The sequence below is a fragment of the Falco rusticolus genome, chromosome 5 (assembly GCF_015220075.1).
Source record: "Falco rusticolus isolate bFalRus1 chromosome 5, bFalRus1.pri, whole genome shotgun sequence".
In the NCBI taxonomy this organism is placed as follows: Eukaryota; Metazoa; Chordata; class Aves; order Falconiformes; family Falconidae; genus Falco; species Falco rusticolus.
The window spans coordinates 25603743-25630729 of NC_051191.1; the positions used below are offsets into that span (position 1 = coordinate 25603743).

At 37.3% G+C, this 26987-nt stretch overlaps 1 protein-coding gene across 6 annotated transcripts in view; it reads left to right on the forward strand.

Moving 5' to 3' along the window:
• Positions 1–26987, forward strand: part of PCLO (piccolo presynaptic cytomatrix protein) — a 402813-nt gene that overhangs the window by 219068 nt on the left and 156758 nt on the right. For all 6 annotated transcript variants that reach the window (XM_037389894.1, XM_037389895.1, XM_037389896.1 and 3 more), the window contains exons 7-8: positions 16786–18994; positions 24253–24401. In XM_037389894.1, coding sequence (XP_037245791.1) covers positions 16786–18994; positions 24253–24401 — 2358 coding nt within the window. The remainder of the gene's footprint in view (positions 1–16785; positions 18995–24252; positions 24402–26987) is intronic.

A 26987-nucleotide genomic window follows, 5' to 3' on the forward strand; every position in this document is an offset into this window, starting at 1 on the left:
AAATAGTGCCACTGGAAGTGTTCTAGTAGAAAATATCCTTTAAATCTGAATTTTATATTGAATACGTTCCAGTTTGCACGGGAAAAAAGAAAGTTTTATACAGTAGGGGAAAAAAAAAAGTATAAAGTGGTAGTTTGCCAGCTGCCTATGGAGAGAAAGTAAAAATAAGGCCCTGGCAGCTGGCAAGCCAAAAAAATATAGATAGTGATTCTCCTAAAACAGACTTTTTCCTATCCACATTAAAAAAAACCTAAAAACCCAAAAAAACGACACCACCACCCCCAAACACAGAACCCAAACAAAACAAAACAAAAACCTAAGCAGGCACGGGTTGCTTTTTCTTCTACTTCTGATCCTACTAGAAATATATTTTTTTAAAAAAATTATTAATGGAGAAGAATTTCCAACTGTCTGACTTGTTCTAGAAATATTGACACCACAGTCAATAAAGTAAATGGTGGGAAGTGACAGACAGTGATAATCATCTCCATTTGCTTTAAAGCCCAGAAGGGGCTCAATATATAGAAGAGCTCTGAATATGTGTATCAGACTGGAGATATTTATAGAATACCTGGGACTCTAGAAGTCTCATTTTGAATCAGATTTCTGATTTTGTTTTATCAGTCTCTAGTAAATTCTTTTGATGTGTATCTTACCCACACTGGTACGTTATGTTACACAAACACTGGAATGAGCAATAAATTAAGAAACAAGGTGAAACAAGAAAGGTGTCCTGCTCACAAAGAATAGAAATTTAAAATAAAGTATGTTTTAACTTCATTATACTAAACAGCTGGTAATTATGCAATTTAAAAAAAAATGTTTAAGGATAACAATAAAGGTTGGAATAACATCCAGAACAAAGCATCCATTTTATTCTGGGTTCTGACAATGTTAAAAAAAAAAAATTCACCAAACTAGGTGATTTTACAAAATATTTTCCACAAAAAATGTATCTAGTTTCATGAATAAGCAGAACTGTATCCAAACTCCATCTGCCTTCTCTGTGAGGGCTGTGAAACAGAGAAATTTAGGATGGATGAGACCTCTAGAATCCATTCATTCAAACCTCCTTCTCAAAGCCAGGCTAGCTCTGAAGGTACATCATGCTGTTCTGGACCTTGTCCAAACAAGCTTCACACATCTCATCATCCATCCCTGGATGAAGATACGCATATTCTCTGTAGCCTGCTCCTAAAGCTTTTTCTGAAATTACTGCCCAGCCTCCTAATATCTAGTCAGAAATTCTGTGCTGTGGCTTGTGACTATTCCTTGCTGTTCTTTCTCTTCTCTAAAAAGAGTCTGGCTTCATCTTCTCTATAGCCCTGCCCCCTTTAAGGACTACAAGATGGTAGTTAACCTCTTAAACTTATCCAGAGTAAACCAACCCAGGCTTTTCCACCTCCCCTTGTGTATCATGTCTTACACCTCTCTAAAACAACAAACAAACAAAACCCCAACCTCTAGATTATGCAGTGTTTTGGGGAGGAAAAAAAGATGTAGGTTTTCCACTCCAGCAGGTTTGACTAAGCCTTTGGTGTCACTTCAGATGCCAATGGGTTGAATGAGTACCTCACTGGAGTTAACTCATCAGAGGCTTAAATAGACATCTGGAGACACTGCATTTTCTTTCTACAATTTACCACTTCATTTATAAGCAGAAAGCTACAGTTCAGCTGTCTCCTAAACTTGTCAAAACACCTGCGAAGAACTTAGTGGTAGTTTTATTTCAAGGTAAGGCAGTGGTTTTCCTTCTGTGTAAACTTAAATGAAAGATCTGAGGACATAACAAACTGCACATAAACTGTGGCCAATGGGTGGCTTCTCATTGGATTACGATGGGTCCTAAGCTGTTCAGAGGAGAAACATGTAAATGCTTTAAAATATTAGCATATTTCCAGTCCTCTGTCTGAGAGTCATTATGATCACTTGTGAGTTTCCTGCTGAAAGATATGGGATTACCAAAAATTTACTACTAAACTTCAAAACTTTTTTAAAGAAATGTGTTGGAAATATTTTTCCTGCAGTTCAGACTATTCGGAGTTTGAAAATATCTTGAAATTTAGTGGCAAACTGCTTTTTCTTTTTTCTCTTGCAAATTTAAATCAATACTTTATAGTTTCTCCTGCACTGGTCATACAGAAAGAATAGACTGAAGAACAAGTTGATGGTTTTCAGGTATTTGGGTTTGTTCACATGCAGTTCAACAATTGGAATTTAGTTTTGTGAGGATAGGATCTGCAACACAATTTCAGATCAAAGTCCATCTAATTCAGCCTTTTCTCCATGACAGTGACCAATCCATATATTTTCAGTAAAGGATGAAATACAGTCAGCGTCTGAAGTTAGGCGTCATCCTCTGTAACAGAACTTGTCTTACCCTGGAAAGCTAACTTAATATTCCATTTAAATGTTTACTTAATATGAGCTGTTAAATGCAACACATTTTCATTATCCATACAAATGTTCTTTCTCTCTTTTTTTTTTTTTTTAATCTGAAGACAGAATGGAAAATACACATTTACTATACCTTAGAAAATATTCAGTGCTTTAAGGAAAGTATTAGGGCAGAATACTGGGGTTTTTTTCTGAACTGTTCTTCCACTTCACATAGGAAGTCTGCAGCAGAGATTTTTCCGAAGACCTAGATCAGTTCCAAATCACTTGAATCACTAGGTGCTTACCCTTCCTGGGGTGAGCTGGAGAATTACACACAAAAATCACATACTTTTTACATACAAACAAGTGATTTTTACAAGACGTAGAGTGTATCCCTCATGTATATGATCCATATGTACAAAGTGGTGCAGCACTTTTCCAGTGTTCTTTCAGAACTGCTGCATAGGAAGACTGTGGTGTTGGGGGCTTCATGAAATGAATGTAGGTGTTAAGGACATTTCTCTTGAGTGGAACAGGGTGCTCTTATGCTCTGACCCAGATCGATGAACATGTTAGAAAGTAATGGTATCCCCTCTTTTCTCCTCCTCAAAGTCTTCTCTTAAAGGCTTACAAAGAGCTCAGGGTTTGCTTTTTGGAGATCCTTGCGCCAGTGGATTTGTCCTGACTTGGTCCTGAGTTTTAGTTGTTCTAAAATTTTTAAAAAAACATTGATCTTCTTATGTTACTTTAAGCTAAAATATATAGGTTACATATTCCATTTTCTAATTCTTTGTCATCTTACGTCTCTGAACCTATTATTATATTACAGCATTGTAGTTATATTTCATGACTACATAATTTGAAAAATGCTTTAAGAAGGAATCAACACTGTGGCAGAAAAGCAGTGTAGGTGAACAATATTGCCAGTGGTCAGATACAAAGTCATTTAATGTGTTCCAGAAAGAAACCAGAGCAGATAAAGAAAAATGTTTCATCATGACTTCAGTATTTAGTCTTTATGTGTAAATTAATGTTCAAACAACACGATAAGGAATTGCACACTAATACACTGAGCTTATAGATGAGTTAAAAGCTATCAATGATTCGTCAGTCAAGGTAATCTTCATCACTATTCAGCCAGCTTGGCTCCTCTCTTGCTATATTTAAGCAATGTGCTAGAGTGATTACTTTGCCTTCAGATATCATAATATAGATCTGAGAACTAAGGGATTTTGTGTTTCCTGCTGAAATAAAAACAGCTAGTTCTGTAATAGTTATGGAAAGATTCTTTTTTTATGGATCTATCAAAGATCTATGAACAGAAATACTGTCATCTGAAAATGAAGTAAAACCCATTTAGGTTCCTGACTTGATGACTTTACAAATTAAATAACAGCAATCTTCATCATGGGAGATGCCTTGATAATATCTATCCTGGTCTATCCAAGGTTCTAAAATCAGTGCACGATTGATACTAAACAATTACCTTTTGCCAGTCTTAGCTCAGAGGCAGATAAATTAATGGCTAATAAGCTTGGCGGCCTTTAAGCATTAACTTTGATGCAGGGTCAAAATATTTCATCTACGCGATGTTGCTTTAAAAAAATAAAATATTTATATTAAGAATACTACCAAATGCCAAAACTACATATACATACCAAATACCAAAACCAATACTATAAATACTACAAAATACCAAAAGTATTAATAATTTGCAAAATATGCAGTAAAATAATTTTATTACAGTTGTAATTTAGATCTCTTAAAAGCTAAGAATCTTAGGCCTTGCACAAAAACAGATTTATCTTGGAAAGAGAAAAATTGAAACAAAACCTCTACACCCATAGATTTTGTACAGGTGAGCTAATGACCAAATTGATTCTTCTGCATCAAACACTGACTAACATCCAGGTATTTAGTGTTTCAGGTAGGCATTCTTCACCTCTACGATACTATTAAACATGCCATTATGTCCTGTTACTGACTGGTAACTTTCAGAATTCAGCTGCTTAAAGTCTGTGCTGCTTGTTCTTCCATCCTTTGATTTGCTGTTTTCAGAAAGCCAAGGCTTTTTTCCAGAGTGGTTCTTACCTGGGGGATGTTGGGGTGCATCCCCATCTGAATTTTATATAATGTAGCTAAAGTTTGTTCTTAATCATGACATGCAGCGGTAGCATGGTTTAGAAGAAGTAAAAGGTTTAGAAGAACCCTTTTCATTCTCAGCCATTTTCTCCTGTTTTTCCAAGACATTTACAAATATTAACTAGTAAATGTGCTTGTCTTGTTTATCCTGACGCGGTAAAGTTTCCCCTGTTCATGTTTTGTGCAATACTGTTTTCTTAAACCATTGTTGTGTTGATTGTTGTGGAGATGTTATGTAGACATGTTGTGGAGCTGTGTATTACAACATTTTATTCTGACATCCTCAACAGCTAAAAACCATCAGTCACTTCTGCCTTTTTCTGTCTTTAGGGAGCACATATTTGACAAATCACACTTGCGCCCAACAGTTCTGCTTTTAACCCATAAATACTGCCATTTCTTATCTAAGAAGATGTATCCATACGCTGTGCCTTAGGCTGCAGTAAGCCACAGTGAACATCAGACTGCTTGAGACTTCAAAGCAATCATTTGACTTTCTGTGAATATATCTGGACCCAAACAACATTGAATGACATGACTATAAAGTCTTTGTGAACTTTTCTGAAGTTAAAATGTCAGCAGTGTATTCAGTAGCCATTCAGTTTGAATGGTCTGAACTGATTTTTTCAGCCCTTACTCTTCCACTGGTCTAGAATGTGCAGTGGAAAGATTATGTACATTTCAGGGTTTCATCCCTTTCTTTGTAAACTCTGGGTTTACTCTGTAAGATCAACTTCAGACTCACTAGTATCACTAGAAATTTTTAAACAGTGAGAAAAACACATAAAACCAACAGAGAACCATTCCAAATGGATATTCATCTTGTAAACATATTTTACTATTTATTTCCTGTGTTTCTGTAGTAAAACTCCCTGTGCACTGCATTTTTAGGGTAACCATTGTAGTCCCTGTGCATGTAATCAGGTAGAGCTAGTTTTTATTTAGCTTTATTTTGACCTGTGGCAGTGGTGGGCAAAGAATGGTTTGGAACAAGAATAACAGGGGCTCTGAAAAATAGGTGGGAAGAAAAAGAGCATTTTTGCCTTTTGTATCTGCAGTGAAAGTATATCCTTGATTCTAGGTCAACCAAAAGAATTCTGATTTTTATGTGGTTTCTTGAAATATTGCAGTAAGTTTAAGTCTTTTTTTTTTTTTTTTGATACAAATGTAGGTTTAGAAACTGCAAATGGCACATCTTTCACATTCTGTTTTTTCTGGGGCTGTATTTTTAACTTCATTAGTGTTTAAAAGTAAGCTTGCCAAATTTCTGTCTTCTTGCCCTGCTTGTCACAATAAGGAGAAATGGGAAGAGGAAGGTCATGATTCTAAACTAGTGTAATTGCTATTAAAATAGGAAGAAGAAAATTCATTAAAGGGTACTGCTTTCTTCTTCCGCAACCCTACATGGTTGGATTAAAATATCACATTGCTTGCAAGGTTGTCGTCTTGACTGAATTTATCGAGGAGTGAAACACTTTGTCTTCTGGAAATAAATCTAGATTTCAGTGTTAGTCTTATAAACCATATTTAATAATTGCTAAAACAATCAGGTATAAAGAGTATATCAGTTTATACTTAAAAGATGGAGGCTATTCTAAAAATCAGGACTTTCTCCCAGTTTTATTCACAGTTGAGCTAACCAAGACTGAGTCGAGTGCCATGACTGGATTTCATCGCTGAAGAGCTGGTGCTGATGTCTAGTCTGGTTTTAAGTGTTCTTAAATGATGAGCCATTTGCCACTTCTTTTTCCTAGCTCCACGGATTAAATCAGGTGTAATATCCATATGCTGTAGAATGCATATACAAGAAGAACAGGAGAAAAAAGGTGAACTTTGAAAAAATGGTTTCATACCCTTTAAAAGACTTCCCTTTTTTTTAAAAAAAAAAAAAAGTATAAAATTAAACAGATAGCACAGTGAAAACTGGTTTTCTTCCATGAGAAGATACTCTGATTTGTATTGGTATAACAAATTTCTGGACATGTTTATTCAAGTGTTACTGCCTTCTTTGAAAAGCAGACTTTTTGAAGGTTTGGGGTGGGGCAGGAGATCAATTTGGTTTTGTTTAACTTGTGTCACTTGGAAATGGGTTTATATCAAACTGGAAATGCCATTCTTATCTGAGAATAGGAGTATGGGGTTTTGTGTGGTCTGGCTAGTAGAAAGCTAGCTACTTTTTCACTACAGAAAAAGTGTAATAGAAAATCTGGACATACTGTGAGTGGTTTTCACACTTTCGAAGTGGAGCCATCTGTGACAGACGATCTGTGTTTGTTGTCAGGTTCAGTTACATTGCTTTAAAAAGGGAGAGGACAGGGCTGGCTGGAAGCTTTGGGGTTGGGGGTGGGAAGTGATTGCTTTTGCCCTGGGAGCAACTGAGCATGTTTTAGGAGGAGTTCTCATGCTGCAGAAAAAGAGGGGTGGAGAGAGAGAGGGGGGAAAGGTTTCCAATAGACAGAAGTTTCGGGGAGGCACTGAGAAATTGCAGAGAGGAACGGACTCACCGCCTGAGCTGATGGAGGAAGCTGCTTGCCCAGCTGAGGCAGAGGGGACTATGCAGAATTTGCTGCAGGGCAGAAAGCTGCGAGTTGTTGGAATGGAGTGAAGCCTGGAAGCCAGGTGTCAGCAACCAAGGAGAATTTCACCAACCTCTTCTTGTTTCTGTTCTGCTTGTTGTTTCTATTCCAGTCTAACTGTGTAATGCTGGGATTTTGACAACTGTATAATCACCACAAAGGACAAGTGGTTGTTACAGAACTTGAAAATCCTGTGCGTGGTACCAAAGCAGCATAAGAAGTATGTTTTCCTACAACAGAATGTGTGGCATTGGTAGATTTTGAGGCCCTTTTGGGAAGAGGGGGAAGGAAGGCTGGCGCAGGCTGTCCTGCGGGTGCGCAGCAGGACGGATGAGCAGAAAAGCCAAAGTGAAGGCTGAGCCGTGATGTGTATAGAAAGGCCTGAGTTAAGCAGGTAGGCACTTGGTGAGTTTGTCTGATCCGTGCCTTACGGCAGGAGGGACGGGGCCGTTGTTCCCCAGCATGGACCGCCTTTTAAAGGAGGTGATTAATCAGGGCTCTGCTGACTCTGCCACCTTTCATCTTAGACCAGGGAAGCAAAGCATCATGAGCGCAGAATGAAATAAATACTGCCTGAACGATCAAACTGAGCCAAACCCCAAGCCTTTGATTGCTGAGGAGAGTTGTCATTTCTGAAGAATCGCAGAGGTGGCAAGATTCCTGCACAGAGACAGGATTAAAACTCTGCCACAAGCAAATTCTGCATGAGGAGCCAAAGGCAGGAATTCAGGCTGTTGCAGCTGCTGGGAGTGGGACTGACCTGCTCTCTCTTGAGACATTTACAGGTGACATCTGCCTCACATGCAGCTGTATATACAGTTGGTAAGAGGAACAGTTGTGATTGTGGAGTGAGCTGGAGGAAAATTGCACTTTCTTTCAGCACAGTAGTCTAGAGGACTGGCTCAGATTAGCTCTGTACGTTATGTCTGCGCCTGGGCAGATTGAATCCCCACTCTTGCGAATAAACAAGGGCTGTGGCACAGCATGTGGAGTCTTGTCAGCTACAGTTCTCTGGAGCAAGTTAGTAGTGAAAGAGAGGAAGAAAAAGCCAAGATTTTCTCGCACCTTTTTTGTTCCGAACCGCCCCCGCGTAAACAAGATTTAGTATTTCCTTTCTTTCGGAGACAGAGGGGGGTTTGGTCGTTTGTTTGTGGGGTTTTTTGGGTTTCTTTTGAATTGTAGCTGAAAGTTTGCAAAGTAGTCTGATATCAGTCGAAAACAGATGGTGTTAATTCAGCATATGCATATCCTACTGATAAGTATAAACTGTTCTGAATTTTTCTCACCAGTATTTTCTAGCCAGGATTCTCAGTTAGATCGCAAAGCATGAGATTTTAAAGTATGTTCTTGTTGACTGGGAAAAGTTTTATAATCCAGCAAAATTTCCCACAGATGAGATCTGAGTTTCAAATCACATTTATTATCCTGACTGAGGGCAATGTCATATGATTTGTGTTACATGGTGAGAAGCAGCATATTATTAATTACTGTGAGGGAATGAGCCCATGCTAAGGATGCTGCTTTAAGTGCAAAAAGATTTATTCCGAGGACTTCGTCATACCAAGATGAAGATGACTGATGTCTTTTTCTCCTGTCACAAACAGCTTCACGATCAACTAATCCCAAAGCTAACAATTAATGCTTTGGTGTGATAAACTTTAGTATAACTCTTTTGAATTACTAATGGAATCACATCCCCTCTGTATCAGATGTTCTGAGGTACAGTTCTGTGTCATCAGTTGGTTAAATCCAAGAACAGTCCATGCTGGAGACAGGCTGCATCATGTGCAAAGTTAGTTGTATCTTAACCTAGCGTAGGCATTGCATGGTCCATGTGCTTCAGAGACCTTCTGATCATGTTCCACAGGTTAGGCTTAGAAGTTCTGAGCATCTACAGTTTTGTACTTCTGTACAGTGCCTCTTAGATGGACAGTGAAACAAGAGGGGGGGGAAGAAGTTTTGTTTGATTCAAAATACTCATTATTCAGTGTAGTATGCTTGTAGGCTATAACAGTATAGTACAGTCACCATGACTCTGCATTTTTCATGATCTTGTAAGCACCTACTTCACAGCAATTCTAGCTTTTCCAGTAGTGTTTCTCCAGATAGTGAATCTTTTTCTTGGCCAACTTACTGTTGTGCAGTACATAGAATTCCATATACCTTATCCTCTATTTTGTAATTTATTTCATAATCTTATGACTTGTCAAAGCAGAATATGCTTCAGAAACCTCTTCTTCAGAAACTTTCATGAGTCATAAGAAAGATAGCATCTAGATAAATCCATTCATTTGGATCCTTTTTTCTTTTCAACAAAAAATGGATTATCTTCTTAAAATTCACAAGTAACGTACAAATGAGGAAAGATTTTAATTCACAGACAAAAGTATTTATTCTGAATTCTTCATCAGATTCAGGTTTTGGTCCTGGATTTGGACTATAGTACTATAGCAGTCAGTACTAAGTGGAGTTGGTACTGAAAACACAGTGCTGTAGCAGTGGTAGAATAGTATTTTCTTTCTGTGAAGTCCCTTGGTAGTGTTTAATATACTGATATATAAATAAATACTTAAGAATGTTTAACATATTTTAGTACATAGCATATAAAAAGAAACAGCTAGTAAGCATCAATAGGTATTGCCTAAATAGCAAATATATACTTCCTGCAATGTTTTCAAGCCATTCATAGCAAAGTATGAAATCTCTGACCATGGTCTTCTGTTTTGAGGATAGGGATTTTCACTTCTCCTTTCTCCCTTCCCCTATTTTTTTCCCTTTTTTTTTTTCTTTTTTCAGAGATTCAATAGTGGGGAAAATATTGAGCCCATTTGGTACAGAGATTTCAATGTAGAAGCAATGCTCAGCTCTGACAATTGGACTCTTTCTGTTGACTTGGCAGATGCCTGTTGTCTAAATCAATCTGCCAGAGATTTTTTTCCCTACTGTGAAGTAACTGAGATACATGTAATTCTATGTACATTTAATATAATTGGGCAGTGAATCTCTTATATAAACTTGTATCCCAGAACACTTTGCAAAAATAAGTAATATGGTTACAAAGATAAATAGCAATGAATATCAGAAGCAAAAAGAAATTAAGAATAAAAAAGAAAGTAATTGTTTTCAGGTGAATTTAGGGTATGATGTTACTGTATGAGTTAGCCAGAAATGTTTTCATTTTGTATAAGGCTTAAGCTACGGAAGAAAAAAATTACAATTTTTCATAATGAGTAAAGAGACTGCTGTGTTTTCACTGAGCAGAAATAGCAACCAGTATGAATATTGTGAATATAGCTTGGGAATAATGTATAAGTTGCCTAAAATCAGTTAAATGCACACGTATGGAGTATTGTTCCAGTTAAACTATTTAAAGTGAAGGTTTCAAAACACTGGCTTTAGTTCTTGTCACGAACCAATATTCCACTGATGTATATCTGCTGATTTAAACTGCTGTTCCTGATTCTTACCTGTATAAATTCAGGAGGGAATTGCCCTGTTTCCCTTACAGACAAAAGTTGTCAGTCCTGTTCCAAATGAATCCCAAATTGGTTGGTCTGTGTAAAACTACCTTTTCTATGCAAATGACTGAGAACAACTATTATGCCTACTCACATAAGGTAGATGAAACGTAGGTTTAGATCCCTTTGAAAATCACTGTGTAAGGACCGCATCTGTCTGTAGTTTGCATATCAAATTTCCATTGCATTTCTCCTTTCTCCCCCAGAGATTAAAAGAAGCATATGGCCTTTTATGTGTTTAACTGAGGAAAGAACTTAGTATCTCATGTCATGTCAGCTGTTAGGAAGTACACTGGGCTGGTCCCCTTGCATTTGAAGTGAAAATGGCAATTTCAAACAATTTCACAGGGAAAATGAAAGGAGCAAAACTGACTGACTGATGCAAGTGAAAGCAAAAAAACCTGAAGAATGCTTATTGTTTTGGAATAGACTGTTTATAAAAAAAAATATATTGGTTTTAACAGAAGAGAAATTTATCTTTACAGATCCTCCAAAGGAGTGGAGGAAAAAAAAACCCAAAACCCAAACATGAGAAAATCAGACTGACTGGCATCTCAGTGCTGCTGTGTAGTGATTTAGAAACTAGTCTTCTGCCTGACTGCTCAGTCCCCAGAGCAAAATACTAGCATAAAAGAAAAAGACAAGAGTTACATTAAAAGAAAGCTCTAGCATATTACTCATGAAACAGGGTATATCCCTCCCATACAAAAGACAAAATTCAGCTCCCCAAATTCTTCTTCCACTCCCCTTGCCAGCAGTGGTACATGAGCCAGTAGTAGTACAGGTTGGCTGATAGGGTTTTACTGATGGTTAGAATTTTTTCACAGCAGGTATCACTCCGTTCTCAGCACTGCTATTGAGCTTTTATAAATACATGTTTTAATGTTTCCCTTACCATGCACAATTCATCTGCTTCCCTTTACCTTTTGGCTTCAGAGGTCGCTCCTACGCTCTGTGGTTCTTCATGCCATGACAGTGACCCTGTGTCAGCCAAGCCAGTGGAGAGAAATGTCTCGATGTTCTTGCTCTAATGTTTGTTATCTAGGGTTAACCCTCCAGTCAGTGGTTACCACAAAACAGACATTCAGTCTAGAATGTTCCACAAAAACTTACATGAGAAACTATTTCTTTGCACAGGATAAGCTGCAATACATTGTCCAATATCTCTGTCTGCATCCTATAAGAAGATGCAGTTAAGAATTCTGTACTTACAATGAAGTAGTCTAATATTAGTGTATATCATGTTAGTATCTTTGGGAATTAGGTTTAATTTACAAGAAATTTTAAAGGTACTGTTAAATTGCCGAAAGATCTGTAATGAATAACATTTTCACAAATTCTTTGAAGTAGATTAAATGTTTAAAATAATGACTTGCCAACATTTTAAACTGTTCTTACTAATGCTTTTTTAATGAAGATCACATACCATAATTCCAAGAACCCCATAACAACCCTTTATAAGCAGAACTGCTTCATTACAATTGCATTTTTTTCTGTGCATTTTGAGGGTTTGAAGGGGTTGCATCTGGGTTGGGTTTGGGGTTTTTTTGATACATGAAAAATGCCAGATGTGAGAGCTAGAATACAGAGAGCTACAGCACAGGTTTCACCTGCCACCCCATCGCTGCCTTAGTAACGCACATTGGTCCCCACCTACAGCAACCTCTTTTCTGAAAGGGAGAGTAATTTCTGTCCCTGTATTGCTTAGTTTAATTTACCACATCAGCTTGCGTCTCTCAAACTGCTGCTAGTCATCTGTTTGCTGAGCAAGCTTATTGACTGCGTAGTCCTTGTTTGAAGGCAAAAAATATTATTTGCATTGGTTTTGTAGTATTGGGGGTGCAGCCAGCTTTCTGCTGACCTTTCAGGTCTGTTGGAAATCAACATCAGATGCTTTAGGAAACCTTACCCTGCAGATGGCAAGGTTTTATTCCTCTAGGGTGTAGAACAAGCTTGCCACCATGCTTTTGAGTCTTCAGGGGACTGTGGCAGAGGAGTGGCTTCAGCTGTGATACACTTCGGTTTGCTGCTTCATCGCATCCCAGACTGTAGTTAGTCTGACATCACTGTGGCTATTACATAGATAAGCTAGTGGTGGCAAACTAATAAGGATGCTGTCATTGCAATTGTAGTTAGTTTGTTGTGTATGTGTATATTATATACATTTTTTGCAGGATTTGTCCCTACTTGTACCAAAAAAATATATATAAATAGAAGTCTATTTGGTGAGCTCTAAAGAGGACAGAAGTAGTTTGTTTGTGTTGTGATCACAGAAAACATTAGAAGAACAATGAATAATGAGGGTTACATAATTGCTACTAAAATCCAAAATATGCAAGAAGTATAAATATATAAGCGTTATATGCCCAAGTGTTAAAGCTCAATTCTTTGAGCAAATGAAGTTAATATATGGGTAGATAAATAGAGAGAGAGGAGGAGGTAAGAACAGCAATGTATCATATTCAAACAAATTCAGATGAGAAGAGGAGGAGAAAGATCGAGTAACTAGGATCAAACACACTGTTTAGAGGTCTGTTCATCACAGATCTCCTGAACCATTCAGTCCTCCAAAGGAAACTCTCTCTGTAAAACAGATAAAAAACAATGGAAGGTTTGAGCATTTCCTAGTGCTTAACTGATCCTTGTAGTGGGTCAGAGTCCTTCTGGCCTTGTCAGCAGTGCCATCAAATTAGAGGAGACAAAACCAGTTAGAAAAACCCATTTTCACAAAGATTCAAAAGGAATAGGATGGTCATCTCAAAGGAGCTACGCCCAAGTTACCACACCATTTAACAGGGTTTGCAAGCTGTTGTCCAGATGACCTCTAAATGTTAAAACTCAGGACATAAAGCACATCAAGACTAATGTGTATTGGCAAGGCAGAAAAGGAAGGTTTTGCTAAATCTCTTTGCACGCAACCTTCAGCTCAGTGTTTTGAGTTCCTCACTGCGATGTTACCTTGTCATTGAACTGCAAGACTGAGGAGCACATTTTTCTCCTGCCGTTACTATCAAAACCTCGTTGAGCTTAAAAATTGGTGGAGAAGGGAGAAGACTTTCTTCCTCAGTTCTTCAGTCTGTACTATTGGGGAGAACATAGATGTAGCTTTATTTCAGGCACAAGCTTTGGATTTACTTTGGCAAGGCCAGCTTTGCCTCAGAAGCAGATCTGATCACCGTTATGTCCATCCTGAAGGAATGTCCTAGACTAGTGTGAAATTCTGTCCATCTACAGGGTCAGGAATAAAGTCATAATGTTTATAAGTTTGTCATGTTGAAACAAGGAGCAGAATAATTTACTTCTAGTTCTTGAGATTTACAGTCAGAATTTAGAGTAATCACTTGCTAAACACAAAATGATTTTTTAAAATTAGTGACAGTAATAGTAAGTAGCTAGAAGTAAATAGGTTAGAATGAAGAAGATGGAAAATGTGATAACATTTGGCAGAAAACCATGGCATACTCAGTCAGAAAGCTTGCTAAGGTCACCTGTCTGACAACTAACCTAACTTTTAACCAGTAAATTGTAAGGCATAAGAAGGCCTACCTGTATTTTATAGATTTATTTGGCTCCAGAGAAGTCTCACAAAGTCTTTTTGCCCCATCTTTCCTTTGGATATTTTAAACCTAAAATAAGCATTACTTTATACATGTGTTACAGGGACCAAAAATACAGGGATAGAGCTAGGCAGCACAATTAATGCTTTTCACTCCCAATTCTTTGTGATAAAGAGATTAGAATTTGATGAAGATCATCCCTAGCTTGTCTTTTTTCCTTGCTACTTAACAAATTCAAAGGAAATGCAAAAATTAAGTTTAACAACTACTCTAAAGCTATCTGCCAAAATACTGCAGTTGAACTTCCCTTTGATCTACTAGCACATAGCTGATGATGACAATATCCAAGAAGAACTAAAAACCCCACACATTTTATTACGCTGCTAAGATATATATTTATTCTTTTTCTTATCCCAATATAAATATCAAGTAAAAATAATTAAGACTTGCCTTTTGTGAGATTAGCTGATGAGAAATAGAGATTATCAATACTTTTTCAAAAGCAAGTGGGTACATCTTCCTGCAATGTCTGTTAGTATGAGTTTCTTTCTATGTAGACAAAGATAAAAAACAAGATATGGGTTGTTGTTTTTTATAAAATGTATTGTAAGCTAATGCTGGGATTTATTCATCACCAATTTAACTGTCATCAGAAAGTAGCAATTTCATAAAGTATTATAGACCTTTTAATGAAGGTGTTATTAATAGCTCTTCCCAATACCAGTGACCATCTGTGACTGCTTCACCATCTGTGATTGCTATTTCAATTTGGGAGGGGGAAAAACAGTGGTATTACACTGAATTTACAATAGAAATTAATAGCCAGCTAGAACTACTGTAGATGATTAATTTGTCTTTGATTATAAGTACACACTGAGCAAGAGAAAATTAGTTTCTTTGATTTGTTGGCACAACGTGGGTTTGGGAAATGACCATGGGAAGCTGAAAACAAAATTAAATTGCATTTATTGAAATTTGAGACAGGCAAAAGTTAATGGAATTTAGATGAAGAGGATGAGAAGAGCTTAAATGGCACTTGAAAAGGTAGTGAAAGTTTCTTTAAAGATCTGTAACAAATTATGTGCTGATTATTGTGATTTGGTAAGGTTAGGTAACAGGGGAGCAGCAAAAGAGTTGCCAACAATTCTTAAAAACTTCTACAGTTTGTTGACAATGTATTAGAATAAACTGACAAAACAGTGATTTATAAGCTCGTAATTGAAATTAATCTTGTTGACTTCTTATCTAAGTGAAGTAGCACTTATTTTAGAAGAAATTCTATTTTTAATTAATAACAGTTAATGCCTGCTAACCTGCTGTCCTTGCCTGCAGAGTCAGAAGAGTCAAGTTGGTTAATACTCTTTTTACTTCCCTTATTAAACTGTGCTGAAGTGTTTCCATATTTTGCTATTAACACAGCTGCATTCTGTAATGGCTGAGGAGATTATTTTTAGCGTGTGTGGATAGATCAATTCCTTTTCCTTTACTAAGGCAAAGTTTGTAAGAAGCTATTGGGGAGACAGGATACAATTTCAAAATCATTCAAGTCCCACTTTTTAATGTATTTAGGTAGTGTGGGAGCCTAAAATTACTTCAAAACTAAGAAGAGCTTTTCAAAACCTCTAGTAATTTAGAGTTCAATTTAGATTGCATCTAACCAGTTGCGTTGCCTACTTTCCCAGTGGATGAAGAGAGAGAGGCACCTCCAAAAAATGACTCATCAGGCTGAGGTAGATATTTCTGCTAGATCAGGATGAGTCACCCTTCTACCATTAGCTGTGGGGAAGTCAGGACAGCTGGACTGAACTAGATCCCTATATTTTTATACTGCTTAACTTTTTAAAAGTTTTAAACTGTAGCTTTGGAACTGGAACAAATTTAATTTACTAAAGTCTTCGAGTAACTGAAGAAAGTGCATACCGCTTTTGTAAAGCACAAGATTCTTCCCTGAAAATATATATGTAGCAGCAGAGGTGAGGCAAAAACTAAAAGATCAGCTAAGAGCTACATGTTGTCCCAAATGTGTTGGCACCAGAAAGTCCTGCTTTGATGTCTGGGTTTCAGTACCAGCTATAGCTGCTCAGTATGCGCTCACTGTCTGGCTCAGAGACTTGGATTAGATTGTACAGATTATACGTATATTTGTATATGAATATGTGTATTTCTGCATTTATAATTTCACATAGGTTTATAAAAGGAGAGTGTAGGTCTATATATGTATTCCCCTCGCACATCTGCACTGTATAAGTTTATGTATAAGCATATGGCAATTAAAAAAACAAAAAAAACCCACCACCCCAAACTCTTAATTTACAGTCAATTCAATGTCAAGAATATAAAGTAGATTTTTCATTCTTAGGCTAAACAAAGTCATAGTGAGTGTCACCCTTATTTTGCATTAGATTGCTTATCTTCCTGACCTTTAGCAGACTGACAGCAGTTTTGGTGCTGTTTTGTGCTGCTTATGCACAGATACCAGAAGATTTCCTTTACATTAGGGAAGGTATGTGGTTAAGATATAAAGCCATACCATGAAAAAAATTTAAACTACTTGTGATTACTTTGCAATCAAGCTTCCAGAGTAGTGATTCAATCTTGTTTCTTCTATTTCAGACAAAAGGTTCCTCAAGCATAACTCCATCAGGCACTCAAAAGAAGGTGAAGAGGACTCTGCCCAACCCACCTCCAGAGGAAGCAACAGCAGGAACTCAGTCGCCATATACTTCTGTGGGATCAGTCTCACGGAGAAGGATTTGCAGGACCAACACTATGGCGAGAGCCAAAATTCTTCAGGATATAGACAGGGAATTGGATCTGGTCGAACGTGAATCAGCCAAGCTTAGGAAGAAGCAAGCAGAGTTAGATGAGGAAGAAAAAGAAATAGATGCCAAGCTGAGATACTTGGAAATGGGCATTAATAGGAGGAAAGAAGCCTTACTAAAAGAAAGAGAAAAGAGAGAGCGTGCCTATCTCCAAGGAGTAGCAGAAGAACGCGATTATATGTCAGACAGTGAAGTTAATAATACAAGGTCAACCAGAATAGAAACTCAGCATGGCTTGGAAAGACCACGCACTGCACCCCAGACAGAATTTAACCAGTTTATGCCACCACAAACCCAACCAGAAACACAGTTTGCCCCTGCTACAAGCCCATATGCTCAGTATCAGTATTCATCTCCTGCTCTGCCTACTCAAGCACCGACTCAGTTCACACAGCAATCACATTACCAACAACAGCAGCCTTTGTATCACCAACAGGTTTCACCCTATCAGACCCAGACAGCTTTCCAAACAGGAGCTACTATGTCCTTTACTCCACAGGCTCAACCTCCACCATCTCAACAGCCATCATATCAACTCCCATCACAGATGATGGTGATACAGCCAAAGCCAAGACAGACCACATTATATCTGGAGCCTAAGATAACAACAAACTATGATGTAATTCGCAATCAGCCTCTCATGATAGCACCAGTTTCAACTGACAATAATTATGCTGTTTCCCAGCTGGGCAGTAAATATTCCACCTTGGACTTAAGGATAGGACTAGATGAGAGAAACAGCATAGCAAGCAGCCCTATATCAAGCATATCTGCAGATTCATTCTATGCAGATATAGACCACCACCACACACCCCGTAATTATGTGCTGATTGATGACATAGGAGAACTTACTAAAGGAACAGGAGCTCTTGGTTCCAGTTTTAGCCTCCATGAGAAAGATCTGACCAAAACTGATCGACTGCTTCGCACAACTGAGGCAAGGAGAGCACAAGAAGTGTCAGACTTCTTAGCACCACTGCAGACTTCTTCTAGATTACATTCCTACGTTAAAGCTGAGGAAGACCCCATGGAAGATCCTTATGAACTCAAACTTCTGAAACACCAGATAAAACAAGAGTTCCGTAGAGGTGCAGAAAGTCTTGATCATCTGGCTGGCCTGTCACAATATTACCACGCGGAGGGCAGCTACAGACATTTTCCGAAATCTGAGAAGTACAGCATAGGTAGGCTTACTCTTGAGAAACAGGCTGCTAAGCAGCTCCCAGCAGCCCTCCTTTACCAGAAGCAGTCAAAACACAAGAAAGCTTTGATAGACCCCAAACTAACAAAGTTTTCACCTATCCAAGAAAGCAGAGACCTTGAGCCTGACTATTCAAGCTATATGACTTCTAGCACTTCAACTCTTGGGGGAATTACTACTAGGGCAAGGCTTCTTCAGGATGATATCACTTTTGGCCTTAGAAAAAACATCACTGACCAACAGAAATACATGGGGCCACCACTGACTTCATCCATTGGAGCAGGCCTTGGGACTGCGCTAGGTCCAACAATGAGATCCACATTGCAAGATGAAGCAGACAAGTCTTATAGCAGCGGTAGTAGATCTAGGCCCTCATCTAGACCCTCCTCAGTTTATGGGCTTGATTTGTCATTGAAAAGGGATTCTTCCAGTTCTTCTTTAAGACTGAAAGCCCAGGAAGCTGAACCCTTAGATGTTTCCTTTAGCCATGCAGCACCTTCTGGAAGAACTAAACCCACCAGTCTACCTATTAGCCAAAGCAGGGGGAGGATCCCAATAGTAGCGCAGAACTCAGAGGAGGAGAGCCCGCTAAGTCCCGTTGGCCAGCCAATGGGAATGGCAAGAGCAGCAGCTGGACCCTTGCCACCAATATCTGCAGATACCAGGGACCAGTTTGGATCAAGCCATTCATTACCTGAGGTCCAGCAACATATGAGGGAGGAGTCACGGACTCGAGGCTATGATCGAGATATAGCCTTCATCATGGATGACTTCCAGCATGCCATGTCAGACAGTGAAGGTAAATTAGGCCTCAGACTGGTATCTTACTATCACAACACAAATCCTCATTTCTATGCATGTGTCTGATTCTTGTTTCTTCAAAGACTTGCTTTTTTTTTCTGTTCCTTGGTGCATCTTCTGTGTATCTACATTTTTGGAGTTTGTTTTGTTTTGTTTCATTTGTTATTTTTTATTTTACCCTAACAGCAGTTTTTGGATGGTGTTAAGCTACACTAGCATGCTCACTATATTGTTGTGGATTTGCTTTCCTTTTGGTTTGCTTGTGCATTTTCCTTTTCACTTGTTGATGTCTACTTTTCTGATGACGCTGTGTAGAATATTCCATGTATGATACAGACCTTGCCATCAGTCTTTATGTGGAGCCTTCAGTGACTGTGAATCATTGAACTTATTTGAAATTGTTTTCGTTGGGATTTGGAAATAATCTCCCAAATCTCAAAAAAACTCTAGTATTTTTATTTGCATGAAATGTCATGATATATTAAAGAACTGAAAATTCCATCTCCCGATGCACCCCTTTAGACCTGCATTTATATAGAAATAGTATGTTCATTAAGTACATATTGTATGTTAGAACCATATAGAGATTAACATAGCAGTAAAATGATGTTCTACGTATGGTTTGTTGAAAGCATCCTGTCATGTGGACTTCTGTGCATTCAGGGTTGTGATGATGTAAGATAATTTGTCATTTGGATGGTGCAAGACAATCTCATCCTTCAATAAACATACATAGAGTATTTTACTTCTATTGATGGACTATGCAGCATAGCTGGTTTTATATGCACCCCATACAATATGTCTGCCAAATAAGCACAAGAGTTTATCTCGCTTAGGTTCATGAAAGGAACCTTCCTGATGTATTATATATGGTGCAATTAAAAAAGTTTCTTCCAGAGAAGTATAGCAGAATGTTAAAGCTGATGTTGAGTACTAAAGAATTGCAAATTATGTATTAGTTTTGTTTGATTCAGTTCAGATTTAATATATTCTGAATTGTTTAAAAATCATAAAGACAGTTGGAAAGAAAATGAAATTAATATGTTCAAAATTGTATGCGCTCCCTTAACTTTTTCTTATGTGTATTTACTGCACAATAAAAGAGACTTTGCATGCGCTATATTGTCTGTAAATGGCAATGATTGTCTCAAAAGACACATCTGCATGATTCTGAAGCAGTATGGTTTGGTTTTCAGGTTTATATGAACCTCAATGTTCATTATTGCACTATTGCTTTTTTACATATGATGAACCTCTCATAAGCATTAGAAAATTGAATCAAAAGAAAAGAAAATTGCAATAATATATATTGAAGTGTTTTGTTTTGTAAGTTTGCTTTCATATTTCTTAGATATTTACAACCCCCTCATGAAGTCTGTGTTTCAGGAGAGGTTCAGGATCATCAGCTTTTTGATTTTTATCAGAAGTTTAAGTGGTTTCACTATTCTTAAATTTTTGGCACAGAGTCCTGTAATATTAATCTGAAGGCAGCTGAGAGGAACTCCCCAAGTTGCAACTCATATCATTCTTAATTAAGTACATGTTATGTTGTCTCAGCCTAACTTCTGACTTTTAAGGGTCATTCTAGGGTCACATTGTGGAAGACATAGGACTTTTCCTCCAGAAAACTAAGGAGAACCAAACTGGACCAAAAAAAGTTATTTGCTGCTATTCTACTTCATATAGACCAGTTACAGGGAATTATATTTCTGCACTACAGTGCATTATGTTTCTGTTACATATTTGTACATATCATACATGTTACATTAGAGGGTGAACATGTTTGGGCTTTAAATTAGTTTCTGATTGGTTACACTCTTTCAGAATTCTAACTCAATCCACATGTTCCTTATTAGGTTGATATGATCCTGAATAGCGGGGCTTCCCCTTTCAGCCATATTTTTCTAATTTCTAGGAAGTTTTTGTTTCCTCAAAAATAGCTTATATTTGCAACCATTTCATGTAAAGTCCTGGGAAATCAAAACACTTTATGACATTATTTTCAAATATGCTGTCTAATAGCAAGTAACTTGAGTTGAAAATAATTTTGATGATTTAGATTTAAGCTAAAAAATGTTCTGAAGAAGCAATTACAGTTCTTCAGAAAGTTATGGCTTTGTTTTTCTCGGACTGTACTTTTCTCTGTAATGCCCTGGCAGTGGACAGCTATTCTGGTGCGTGGCATTCAGCCTTTTAATTTAATTGGCTTTGCTTCTGCTTTAGTTTTTTTGTTGTTTTGTTTTGGTTTTTTGGTTTCTTTTTTGTTTGTTTGGTTTTTTTTTAAATTTGTTTTAAACAACTGCTATGTGGTTTTGATGAGATTTCATTAAAAGAAATTAGTCTTAACCACTATCTTAGGAAAACTCTTCTTGTGCTAAAGCTTGAATTTTCATCTTTAGAGACTTCTAAAAATGAATACAAGTCAAGTTGTTGCATTAAAAATGTTTTTATTCAGTTCAAATTGAGAGAGGTTCTTGACTTGCTGTTCATTTTTTATGTCATATTCTATAACAAACACCAAAAGAGAATCCAAATAGGACTTTGAGGCCAAACCTTCTGGTTTTTACTAAGTACACCTACATATTGTAACAAACCTTAAAACCATGCTTAAGCACTGAAGTAGTACCTTACGCTAGGATTCCAAACTTCAAACAGGTTAAAAAATGGGTTTAGTGTTAAAAAAGCACAGCATCCAGAGCTTCTTATTGAAAATAAATAGCGTCTTGAGCTTTTGAAACACCTGGTATTTTCTCAGGGGTCAGAGTACCATGAAAGCTCTGATTCAGCAAATAGCTCTTTATTAACCCCACAGCTGCCACAGTTTCCACAAGCTATTAAATGTGTTGAAGACATTAATTTTCAAGGATGCCAAAGCTAGTACTCAATGTTATGAATGTAAATAGTCTCTACTGGCCATCTGAGAAGATATACCTTTTCTCACCTAAAGGATTGTTTTTTCTTTTATATGCTTTTTTAAAAAATTCTACCATAATGTTTAGAAGTTTAAAATTGAGATATGAAGCCATCAAGACATCAATACAGCTGACCCCTTGTAATTTTTCATCTGTGGGATTTAGTGTTCACTATTAGTTCTCCGTTCAAGTTTCTTGGACTCCACAGCCTGGAGTTCAATCTCACTGTGTTAAACTGTGTGTGAGTAACAGCGTGGGACCTTACTGGCTCCAGCAGGAGTGTTTTACAGGTGGAACCATCTGGCTGCATATTGTTAGTCTTAGAAAAAAAAAAGGATGTACCCTCGCAGACTGTCAGTGATTCATCTGGGCTCTTCTAGCTTTCCAGCTGAAACAAATCCCAATGGAGCAAGCCAAACCCAGTTGTGTGTACATGTGAGTGTGGCGTGTGTGTGTCTATATACACATACATACATCACTTTTTAAACTTCATATAAAATATGCACATTCATCACAGTTTGATAAAAAAGTAGGATGGTCTGAACTGCAGTATGGGATTCTATGTACGTGCTAGCTTTTCAAAAGAAGGAATCCAGCAAAATGATTTCAGCTGAGACGAGGAGGAAAACAAAAGTAAAAAAATCATTCTTCTGTTAATCTGAAGGCACAGATTGCAATAGTCAGCATTAGTATCTGGGATCAGAAAAATGCATTAAGTTCTTCATGTAAGCTTCAGCAAGAAGTCCAAGAGGATGAGTTACGAACGAGCCTGCTACGTGCATGCACTGGTCAGTTGGCATAAAAATGTAAAGCTTAAGGGATTTGTTTGCATGTTAGATTCTAATGGTTTATTGAGAGCAATTAATCAATAACTAATCACTAGCCAGACAAGCATCAACCTTTAATAATGATTCTATTTAATTCAGATATGCTGATCTAAATAATATTTTCAAACCATTTTGTATTAGATTAAATTTGTGCACAGTTAGGAAGGAAGAGATAGCCTAATATCTGAACCAAGATTAAGAATTCTCCAAAGGCCTAATATAATAGAGGATGTTATTTTTACCACACACAAAATACAGTTTTTCAAAAATCATGCATACTCTTCTTTTTGGAGAAATTTCATAAAATAGTAATGAAAAAACACATTTTTTTCCTCCCATTAAACTTTTCAAATTATTTGTTACTATATTACATTTACTTTAACAACAAAATAGACAAGATTACACACGCTACCATTTTTCATTCTAGATTCTCTTCTGTGTCATGGAACAATTGCATTCACTCTTGTTACTATAGCAACAACTGACCTTAATTAAGGTTTGCAATTTCTGGTTGTTTTGCCAAAACAAATATTGTCTTTCTTTGATTTCCAAATGTATCTTGCTTATTAAAGCATAAAATTCAAACTTGCATTACATTCTAATTAACTGCACATTGTTTTGTTTACACTGATGGGAAACATGGATGGAAATCTGTATGTTGTATAGTGGAAGTACTTTTAAATATATAGGAGCTGATTCCAATCTCAGTGGAGTGAAACCTATGACAGTTGACACAATAGTCAATAGGCATAAATATGTGTGTGTGCAAAACTGATTTCAATGAAACGGTGCTGTTTGGTCCCGAACGGCTGTCTAACACAATAGATTTTATACAGGTTTAAAATAGTTGCAAATGTAAGTACAGTATTCTTTTAGAACTATTGCGGAAAGAACATTCTGACTGACTTTCCATGCGCAAAGGCTCCTACTGCAAAATCGGGGGATGGAATTCAAAAGGACAACACTTGCAATGCATTTCTGCTTAGGATTACCAAGAGTATAGAATGCTTCATGTCATCTTTGGTTTGGGATGATACTGCTTTCATAAAGGAGTCAATTTGCTTACAAGTAGTTCTAGATGACTTCCAAAATATTTTGACCAATATTTAGTTCATAAGTTTGGGAATTAATGGGGATTGGGTTTTGAGGCTTGATTTTTGGGGTTGTTTTCTTTTCCTTAGCTTACTACAAATTAACTAATTTGGCTACTTTTTTTCAAATGTGTGGGATCTACAGTGTATTTCTGAGCTGCCAGAAGGAAGGAGATGGCTATAGCACCCAGCAGTGGGTTTCTTCTGGTATTTAATATCCATAGTTTTGGCATAAACAGAATCTTCTCACTTTATCACATACTGCTAAATTATGCCTGAGTTCAATGTCTCAAGTCTCGCCTGTATCTTTGCTTTAGCTGCATGGCCAATTAGTAACCACTATGCATGTTTGCTATGAACAATGCACATTATTGCCCTTTGCCCAGCCCTGGATCAGAACATTTGACCTGTCCTTGGTTTTCTAAGCCTATCATCTCCGTCGTGAAGAAACAGATTGGTTTGACAAACCCAGGGAGTCTCGTTTGGAGAACGGACATGCCCTCGACAGAAGGCTGCCAGAGAAGTTGTCCCACTCTCGACCAACAAGTCAACACCAAGATCAAGTGAGCTGTCAAGTAAGATGCGCATTTAGTTTCATAAATGTTTGATGATTTAACCATACTGCCCCATAGTGCAGAGACTACAGGATTAATCAAATTCCAGCTACATTCAGCTGAAGTGCTGTTGAACCTGTATTTGTCACCAGTACTTGATTAAATTGAAGTAACATTCATCTGCAACTCGGTACTAATCAGGTTGTCTTTTGATTTTTGAAACATATCTGAAAGGATTTAATCTGCTAACCACAGCTATCTATACATAAGGTATTCCTATTTAAATAAAAAATACAAAAATAAAGCAGTCCCATTTTACCTTACCAGCTTTAGCCCATCCAAATTCAAACCGTTGTTTTAGTATTCTAAGGAAAAGAGTTGCTTTATCGTGTTGACACTTGTTCCTGCTTTTGGTTGGTTAGTATAATCCCAACAGTCTGTGATCAGTTACTGAATAAATCAGCAAGACTTTATCATTCTAATAATTAGAATATTTAATTTATTATCGGGAGAAATAAAAACATCGTATTCTGCTTTTCAAGCTTGCCAACTTTTAAATCTGCTTCACCGTAGTGTACCATCAAATGTCTTCTTTGTATTAATTAAGTTTATATATTTCAAATCTTTAAGGTCTTTGCTTCTATCAGTTGTCATTTGTACTGATTGATTGAGATTATACTGTTTCCCATGAGGCGCAATGGATGCAAGATAAGGTATTGCATGGCCTCTTTGTGGTACTTAGTACCCTATAGTGGTATATAGTATATGTGGTACTTAATAGCCTATAGTGGTATATGGTATATGTGGTACTTATTAGCCTATTAATTCCTCTGATAACATAGAAACATGAATATCCTAATGTCATTGGCAGTGATTGGAACTTTTTTGCTGGTGAGCAATTATGCTGATATTTGACAATAGAATGTAGGTTTTATGAAGTAAGGATGTAGAATTTATGAAGTAAGCATTCAAAGGTCTTACAATACAAAAAGTAATTTATTTTTATTTTTCCCTCTTTTCCTATCTCTAGTTTAGCATATATTGAGATTCACACAGCCTAGGCTGTACTGAGCCTGACCATTTCTTGTTCAGAAAGAGGGATTTACAAGATACAAGTCTTACAGGAATCTATTCAAATAACTCATTCTATGAACCAACTTTATTGCAGGATAAATGATGTTTTAGAGCCTTCACAGCTCTTAATATCACTGGCAATAGGTAAAATACTGCCTATCATCTGAGCACTTTAATCCTCATGGGAAACATGCATTATTCTAAGTCTAGATAATTGTATTTGACCACTACATGGTCATGAGGTAGAATTAAAGGTTTCCCTTGAAAAGCAGATTTATCGAAAAAGGTTGCTGTTACACTGAGCTCTGTGATCTGGAAGTGGTCAGTAAGATGTACTTAACTTTTAGAACTCCAGAGATTTTGTCCTTGGAAGCAGTTCCAAGGCAATTTACTCAAAGCTCTGATACTTGTTTGTTCTCTTGTATACATAGCACTACACTAGGACTGGTTTAAAGACTTTGATCAAAAATTTTCGAAAGGAAGTTAAGGGACCTGAGAGTTCTTGTTTTCCTGGATTATTTCCAAAAGGAAAAGATTGGGGTTTTTTCTCCCTGAAGCTGTCATGATATGCCCATGTTTATATGGAAATAGAGATACCACATTTTAGATCTCCCCAAAGGCATTTTTTAAGGTTTTGTAAAATCTGGGTTGGAAATTGGGGAGTGAACATGTTCTAAATGATTCTGTGGGGTGCCATGTAAAGCCTCTGCAGAAGAAAAGTGATGTGGAAGATTTACAGCCATTTCTTCTTCATCAGTTTCTGCAGAGTTTAGCTACTGACATTCACCCACTGCTAGAAAATAGTACCAATGTGTCTGCAGAAGGGAGAAATACCAACTCTGCATCATCTACCTTGTCAAAATGTTACTCAGAGCTTGTGCATGTTAGATACCTTCTGTGAACATTTCTTTCTTATAATTTTAAAAAATACATATTTTCAGACACATCCAGAAATGGAGTTACTTTAAGACAAGATAAAAAGGGTCAGAGCCATTTTAAAGTTTAATTAGCTCCACACTGAATCCTGAAAGTAAACCACTTAGCAACGGAATCAAGTAAATCAGTATTAACATCTCTGGGGTTTAGCATTCATTTTATATTTTAGAGCTATCAAGAAAAAGAAACCTTTTTCAGGCCAGTGAGTGTGCTGAGGCAAAGTAAACACTCCCTAAAGGCTCTTTCAGCCCTGTCTCTTCTGTAAAAAAAAAGTTAATGAATTCACTGTCCCATGCTGTCTGTCTCCTGGGTCCACAACTCCATTCTGCACCGAGAGCTGTAGTGTCCAAGTATAAAGTACTCTGTTGCCAACAGCAGCAAATCATTCTTCATCCTGACCATCCCAACAGGTCCACCTTCACCCAGAGCTTGCGTTGTCACAGAGGCTTTCCTGAAACCAGTTAGGAGGACAGATGCCTAGTTATCACAGTATTAAACCATTGCAACTCCTTTAGTATCCCATACTGCCACACACCAGGCACAAAAGGAAGCATTGGCATCAATAGCACTGATCTGTTTGTAATGTATCAGTCGATG